Source organism: Sabethes cyaneus, chromosome 3 (genome assembly GCF_943734655.1).
Source record: "Sabethes cyaneus chromosome 3, idSabCyanKW18_F2, whole genome shotgun sequence".
Lineage (NCBI taxonomy): Eukaryota > Metazoa > Arthropoda > Insecta > Diptera > Culicidae > Sabethes > Sabethes cyaneus.
The window spans coordinates 57,684-66,602 of NC_071355.1; the positions used below are offsets into that span (position 1 = coordinate 57,684).

Below are 8,919 nucleotides of genomic sequence, written 5' to 3' on the forward strand. Positions count from 1 at the left end.
AGCACACAGAACATACTTTTTGAGTTACAGACTAAAAATAATTAAACTTAAGTTATCGTCAGTATCATAGTTGAAAAACTGGAATATTTACAGAATGTAGCAATAATTGTAAACAATTAGTAGATATTTTACTGCGGATCCTTTTAAGCACTTAAAATAGCAACACGTACAAGTACTTGTAACATGAGTTTTTGTATTGATAGAACTCATCAACAGAAGTGTAAATGAGCGTGATATTACACTGTGTTGATCAAAGGCGTTAACCAATGGAGCACGACATATGTTGCAAATGAATGCATAATTAGGTCAGGTTCGAAAAACGAAATGTAACCTCTAGGTTTGTTCTTTGTGTAGCTTATCGTACATAATAAATTAAAATCTGCTACTTCTTCAAAGATGACTAATCTTTGCTAACTTTGCAAGCCACTTGAACAACTTTCCCATTTAACGTTGACTTATTTTTTTATTCAGTTTGTTCATTTATACGGCTCGCGCACAAAAGTTTAAAGGAGCCAATTTTACTTATGTGGAGTAGGGAAAAGCCCGCGGGAGTGACCCTTACATTTTGTGTCTTCTTACGTGGACTTTATTTAAAATTGTAATTAAAAAATTGATGATGGCAGATGATTAAATGGTTTAAAACAAAAATAGAGTTAAGAAGCACACAGAACATACTTTTTGAGTTACAGACTAAAAATAATTAAACTTAAGTTATCGTCAGTATCATAGTTGAAAAACTGGAATATTTACAGAATGTAGCAATAATTGTAAACAATTAGTAGATATTTTACTGCGGATCCTTTTAAGCACTTAAAATAGCAACACGTACAAGTACTTGTAACATGAGTTTTTGTATTGATAGAACTCATCAACAGAAGTGTAAATGAGCGTGATATTACACTGTGTTGATCAAAGGCGTTAACCAATGGAGCACGACATATGTTGCAAATGAATGCATAATTTACAGATGGGGCGGAAATAATGATACCCAGCGGTTAATTTTCTATACTCAACGCATCAATGACAGTTTCCCCAGTACTCTTGCATTGTAAACGATGTTCCTTCATTTAGCTTCAGAATATTACTATTCTCTTGTAATATGTAAAATATCGATACGAATGTTGAAGAATATTTTTGAACTAATTTTTATTCACGTCGGAAAAATTGAAGAAATTGCACATAATATACCTAAGTCGACGACTCAGTTATTTGTGATATTCAAAAATTCTGCCTAACTCGTTTGATGGCACAGCAAGTTCTGATACTCTGACAGCTGGCTGCGTAGTCTTTATGGTATTATTTTCCAAGCCCAAACATGGTTTTGAAAAGCTGATGCCGTACATTCTGCTGGGGTCTAGGTACAACTTGGATGATATACATATTCGGTGACTGACTACACTACTAAGATGGAACATGTCGTGGTTTCTTTACCACGACAATACCGCTGCATTCAACTGCTGCAATAGGAAAAGATTTTTAGAAAATCGAGAAATTCTGTCGGCAGTTTCCCATTGTAAATCAATCTATTTGATGACTTTATAAACTGCTATCTATTTTATGACATATTTAATGGAGTATAAACCAGTTATCAAGACCACCGATTAGTCATATACAAGTGCCCGTGAATCTTATAATTCTTCTACAGAAAACGGATAATTTTCTAATTCTCCCGTATCGCAATGGTCGAATGAACTTCATAGCCATGCATAGACCGCAAATGAATACCCCTCCACATAGTACCAGGACGGAATGAAAGCCAAGCCAAGCATAGCGTATATGCGTGTGGCTAAGCACGTGTCAAACACATCTAGTGGAAGCAACAGGGTGCGATTTTCTTTGGTTGCAAATCCATGCTGCTATCCAGGACAATCAATGAGCTGTAAAATTGTTATTTCATGCGGTACCTGCGAAAGTGTCCCGTCATGCATAACCGGTAGTGAAACGATAACCAATGATCATTTTTGCCATAAATATGTGACAAAAAGGGATCTCTTTCATTATTATGCACTCAACTGGCTTGCAATTCTTTGATGATTTTAATTGTACCATAATGGAAGTGTATCAAAGCGTTTACCAGGCAAAGGATAGATGAAACCCCGATACAAATATAGATATACTCATCATCGTCATATTCATCGTTGCAGGTGGTTGCTACGGTCAGCGTTGTTTTTCAAGTGTGAACTGTTACAAATTTTTACGCTACAATGACAGCTAAAGACCAGAAGATTATACACTCCAAAGAGCAGCTAATTGAATTCTGCTATGGATTTATTTTCGTAATTTATTTCTAGTTCCTATTACTACTCTTATTTTGCATTTATTTACTCATGTTGGATTTTAGTTCAAGTAGTAAAACGAAAGCAAATATGATAGCGACCCGACAAAATGAAAGATTTTAACGCTAATAATTCAGCCAATCTTGAAGGTATTTTGATGGTTTGCTTTGAAAATCGATTCATAACATGTGTGATTGTTAAAAGATTTTATAAATAACTGTTGGAATTTCAACAGAAAATTGAACAACTTTGATGTTCAATCAATTTACGGTTCAACCGATAAAACTTTGTATTAAATGCTGGTCTACCAGGCACAGTTTCGCTTCTAGCTCGGCACCGGAGCTGGTATTGAAAAAGTAATCTAGTGTGAAGGATTCACTAACTACTGCCAAAGTTGTTCCACAAAATAATGTACCAAAATCTACCGGAAATGTTCAATTTATATTAAGTTATTCAAACGAAGAATTAACTCGAAACATTCTGAAAGAATTACTTTTCAACTCTTCAGGTATGACTCTAGCGTGTTTTATCAACATGGATGGATTGTTGTTCTCTCGAGAAACAAATAACTTTGAATGTTCAGCAACTGACCACCCCGAGCAATGTTATCATCGGACAAATGTTTATTGAACTCCTCGGCAGGGATGGTTCCATCACTTTGACTCAATTTTGATTCATTTGACAGTACCGTCTCAGCCGAGCAAAACTTGACTAGTTATTATCTACAATTTTGCTGAATATAGTTTTGCTATATCTTTGGTAGTAGCTAAGTGACCGTCCACTTAGCTACTTATGAGCTACTAGCAGTGTAGCACCTTAATCTTGTCAAATTTTGCTCGGCTGAGACGGTACTGATGTTTGAAGATGAATCAAAATTTTCTTTTCACTAAAATTTGGAAATCAAGTTTCAAAGGTTTGTCCAACAATAACGAAAAATAGACCAGCCTCGTGTTTTGTCTTGATCTTTAATGAGGTCAGGCATATAATTAATTTCTTTATAATGGTAGTTTTTTTACAATCGACGGGGGGGACGGTAGAAGAAAGTAATGAAACAAAGGTGTTGATAGTATCCAAACAGAAAGGGGCAAGGCGCGAAGGAGAAAGAGCGGAAAAATAGATAAGGGAAAGTCAAACAATGTAATGAACATTACTATTGTTTTGAGCATACAAACTGTTTTTGAAATCTCAAAAATAATTGATTCGTGCTTGAACATTAATGTTGAAACCAGGATTTTTCCTTATTGATTTTTTACGGCACAGTTTACCATGTAACGCAAGTATTCGGAGGCGTCGTACGCGTTTATGTTGTAGAATAGATACATATTAGAATTGAATTTCCATTTCTCGGATCCCAAGAATTCATCTATTCAAAAACGAAGCTACTGAATTGTTACACTTTGAAGATGGTAAATTATCACAAAATGCTATCTGTGTGATCCTCTGTGCAGCTTCAGAAGCACAGGTCAATCACGGCGGTATAACTAGAATGTGTGCGGTCGTTCATGCTGATACTCATGCTCAACGAAATGGTAAAATCTTTTTACTCATTTATCTGTGCTACCGCACGTTTGACGCATTCAGTCGTTAAAATCTGTTCAAAGCTAAGAATAAACAAAATCGATAGGATTGTTTCAAACTACATATATTGAATTAGCGTCGTGTAAAACAGAACCGAATAAGGTTTATTTAAAGTCCGGGCTCCGGCACAAATGGGTTAAATGTCGTAGCTAATTTTCAAAGGCTGTTTTTGGTTCAGTTTGAATCGTTATCGTTTCGGTTACAGTCTGATTTCGGTCCGGAAGTCTGGAATTATCTAGATGTAAAATTTTCTTGTTTTAAAAGATGGACTTTTTCTAAATGTCAACTCCCATGACTCAATGAATAGTTGCTCTCGAAGCATAAAAGAGTGTTTTAAGAATCTTCCCAAATTGGCCGCAGAGAAAACAAAACAACTATTGTTTCAACAAAAGTGATGCACAGCCTAAAAATATACGCTCTGGTCTACATGTCAACATCCACTAGCCTTGTACGGACTTTTTATGTCAGTTTCCTTGCAAAATAAACAAATTTAGCACAAAAGTTGTGCATAAAACATTTGTGCTCTGCTAAATATCCGATCAATATCGAAGAATGAAGAATCCAAAAATATTGATAATGACCGATTAGGTGGTGAGCTCTTCCGAAAATTTATCAAATCGGTCTAACATACATGAAATTCTAAACTTCAAAACTCTGTGAAATTTGCATGCAACAGATTGGTTGCACGTGAGCAAAAATAACGTGCAATCTTTCATTTCAGTTGTGCACACGTGACGGCATTGAATAAAAATGTGCCAGCTACTTGAAATAAATGTTATCCTTGCCATAGCCATAGCTCTTTCGGCATATTTTCTTCCCGTGTTAAAAATCCCTGACTTCAAATGAAATTCCCTGACTTTTCCAGGTTGAAACGAATTCCCCTGACATTTTCAGGTTTCCCTGATTTTCCAGGTAATCGACACCCTGTAAATGCATATTTTCGACACCGTAGCATTTTAAATAAAACAATTACGTTCGTTATATAAAACAAGTCTTGGGGAGTATCGGAAGTTAAACTACACCATTTAAAATAAAAGCATTATTTGCAAAAATAGCCAAAAAACATCTAACACAACTATAAGTGCAGCTGTAATACGCTCATGTCTATACCCTACTAGCACGGTTGTTACAAATTTGTAGTGGTAACCGAAATATGACTAATTTCAGTCGTAATCCAGTTGCTTCAACTAAATGAACCTGTAGTAAGTGTGCTACTTGGGTAGTTGCTCTACAATGTTTTTTTTTGCTTGGCAACCAGTCAATGCAAATGGAATAACGCAATTAAACGAACACCAAAATTAATTACCCAGTAAACCATTTGGTTTGTATATCTCGATTGCAACTGAGGTATACGAAATCATATCTGAACGAAAAAGTTATATTTCACGCCATATAAGAACAAAGTGGAGGCGATATACGTGCGAAAATTTTGACAACTATTTGTAATTCTATTTTGCGCAGTTTTTATAACACGCAACTAAATACTCCTGAATATATGATTAAGATATAATCAAATATTGCAATTGTCTATCCTGCTTTATAATTCACAGTCATGAATTGTATATGAAGACACGCACGACTGCAAAACAACTTATTATTCACTTCGATTTGACATACTCTAATCATTATACAATTCCAATGTGAAATTGACATGAAAACGATTTAATGTGAACTTTCTATTACGATTTTGTGTTATCTGGGTAAAGGGACATTAGCGCAACTATTGGCGCAATAAAATTGAATCGGAAAATTTTATGTTTTTTCTTTATGAAGCTTCTCGTACATCGAATGCAATTGTTTTATTTTGTGATAAACAACTTGTGTTTGATAAATTAATATCCCATAAGCATTAGTTGAAGTATGTACCTCAATGAACAAGAAAAAAGAAATTACATTGTTCTTAGCTGCGCGACCAATGGAGCGTCTACCAAGACAAGAGTGACAAGACATGAAGGGAAAGGAGCGAGAAAATTAGACAAAACAAGGCCATTGAATCATCACTTACTAGGTTTGCAGTTCGTTGCTTTTTGTCAAACTAGAAGATCCGCGGGATGAACCACTTTACAATAAAAGCCAATTTTAACGAATTTGACCCCAATTATTCTCCACGATTCGACGGTATTGCGTAACCCTTGAACAATAGAGGACTATCAGCCTCATTTTACATTCAGACAAATCTTAATTTTGTAAGACTTATTTTGAACGAGTTGTTTTGTCCATTTGATCCTTTTTTTTCATGTGTGAACTCACCACTGCGACCAGTATAGTTGATCTATTGTGATATCGTCCGAGTGTTTGCTGTATGACCTGCACTGCATTTCTTTTTGCTATAATCGTTATTGAGTGAGCGGTATGCTTATTAAATTTTATGTGTGCTTGTGAGTATTGGGGTTTACCCTTCCTTCAAAGCTTGATCTACTTTACCCACTTATTCCTCGCTGCCAGTACTATCCCATATTATAGCCGTCCCTGGCGAGGATTCATTCGTACCTTTGATCAGTACGAATGAATCCTCGCCAGCGGATTTTGAGTACCTTGTCGCCTTTGTAATCTATAGTCTCTGGAAAGACTCCTCTTTGTTGTTAGCTACTCCCGTTATTTTCAAATCCTCTTCTTGTCATCCAGTTACTTGTACATCTGTTAGCGATGAGGAAAATCGCATAATGCAAGATAAAAACAAAGCCCTTTTCCACTATTTAGAACTCCCCCTTCCTTGTAATGATCTTGTCTGATCCTCTCCCTTTGTCGACCCTCTCTATTGATTCCCTTATCAAGAAACATGTATGCCAAGTTTAATGAAGAACGGTCCAGGCACTCCGAAGTAGTACATGCATACATTTTCACTCACGTTTACTTTCATATGGTGGTTGTTAAATCAGACCGGACCAAGTCGCAAAATTAAAAAAAATGTATTAAATACGGCAAACGATCAAGAATTTTCTAAGCTACATTTTACTCTAATCAGAGACTACACAAATCTTGCCAGAGTTATGAGATGATTTCGAACGATTGGTAGGTATAAACCATACGGAGCAGCTTTGAACCCGTTTTTCTCTGATTTCGAGTTTTGTCACTTGGTTCGGTTTAACACCGACCATATATTTAGATTGCGATTCAACTAGCAGATTATACACTATACTTAATTTTAATTCACATGCAATCAAGCTTTCTAATCACTCGCACTCTGTCGCCAGTTATCCTCTACAAATACTACTACTTTTGTGTACTACAAAAGTTCAAAATAATGGACAAAGTAGTTAAAATCGTCCAACAAAGAATTCCTCTGTGTAATACATTTGAAACTACTGCACAGGTTAAAAGCCTAAGCCTACTAGCGGAAGAAGCTGGTAAACTATACTGTTTTGTGATTCCGAACAAAACGTACTAAATAAGATCGCGAGAGTTGAGAAAGTTTATATTTAAAGACTTTATAGTTTCCATTCCCTTCTGGCATACATTAAGCAAATGATTTCGTGGAAAACAAATAAAAAGAAAACTTATCCAATTTAATTCTACTATGTATATTTTATTCACGACAGATACGTATTTCGCCTACGACTTGCAGGCTTTCTCAGTGTCTGTTTTTCGAAGAATAATAATCTGTCGTGAATAAAATATACATAGTAGAATTAAATTGGATAAGTTTTCTTCTTTTTTAATTTTAGGTTTCGTATTCTTCTAAGACGCTCCAAAAACTTCAGTCTTGACAGATACGACGTCTACGACTTGCAGGCTTTCTCAGTGTCTGTTTTCGACATCCAGTATGTGCAGGGTGTGAACTGAGAGATCACTAAAATTGCAATTACAAAACTTCTTGTTGAGTGAAAGTCATGTGCTTAAGAGTGAACATATTTATTTCTACTAAACAGAATTAGAATTTTTGGTAGAATGACAAAAAGTGGAAGAACCAAATAAACTACGCTATTAATTTGGTATCTATTTCTATGAACCAAGAAACTTTCGTCCATAAAGTTGCGCTTTTTTCTCGAATGTGGCCGACTTTATTGGAGTATTCGGAGTGTAAAACGGGTTCATCAAATATTTGATGTAGATCTCGTACATTTCGTTGAAAAAGCTCTTAATACCATCATCGTTCCGATTATCGTGTACCATTACAAATCGCAACTGGGATGCAGTCACGAAGCCCGATACGAACCACTGATTGAATTTGTCAATTGATTTGAGATAGGTGTTGTTAGTTTTCCATTTGTGTTCGTCGATTAGATCAAGCGCTGCATGAGCAATAAATTGATTCAGATGCCTATGATCTTCTTTCTGCAAAGACAGTAAGAAAGTTCATTAAGAAAAAAATGATACAAATAGAAAGACCCAAATCACTAGCAAAGAAAAATTATCCGATTTCACGTCACACGTCGAATATAATTCGTCATATTCGGCAATTTGAAAAGTATAAAATACCAGTAAATCTATTCTAAGCAGCAAATTGAACTATAAATGAACTGAGAGGAAATGTTTTGCTTCCCATTTTAATTACGCTACATAGGTAACATAATTTAGGTACTGGTATAAACGGGGCAAAAAACTGAGAATCTAGGCTAAATAAAATCGAGAGCTAATACAACCGGAATTACACTGTAATCATTATGACGTGTGAATAATATCAGTTTGAATAAAACATTCTACATTTCGAAATATGAATTTAAAAATAGGATAAAAGCAAAACTATTAAATCAGTTACATTCAAAACTAATTTTTATCTAACAAAGCATTTCCTAATTTACTCATTAGAAGCAAACCGGCACTCTGAAAACCTCACATTAATAATCAATCTATCAGTTACACAGAATATAAATTAACATCAGCTTACCTTAACTTCTTTATTGGCATTTACAAATTCCATTTCAAAGATTGGATTGTCGTTGCGACCGACAATAGCAAAATAGTAGCTGCTGCTCATTGTTATGTTTAGCCAGATACACAGCTGTTTCACGTTTCCTTATTGTATGTCTTTACATGGAACCAGAAAACGAAGCTGGAATTTGCCAAAATACCAAAATTTTGTACTTTTTAACGTTTATTTACAATCATTTTCTAATGAATTGCA

The 8,919-nt window shown here is 35.2% G+C and overlaps 1 protein-coding gene across 1 annotated transcript; it reads right to left on the reverse strand.

The window, feature by feature from the left end:
* Window positions 1-7,699: 7,699 nt before the first annotated feature.
* LOC128743350 (probable trafficking protein particle complex subunit 2) lies at window positions 7,700-8,919 on the reverse strand. The gene is made up of 2 exons (XM_053839904.1): window positions 8,683-8,919; window positions 7,700-8,129 (listed from the first exon to the last, which is right to left on the reverse strand). Exons 1-2 carry the CDS (start codon window positions 8,770-8,772, stop codon window positions 7,797-7,799), a joined length of 423 nt encoding a protein of 140 aa, XP_053695879.1. The 5' UTR covers window positions 8,773-8,919; the 3' UTR covers window positions 7,700-7,796.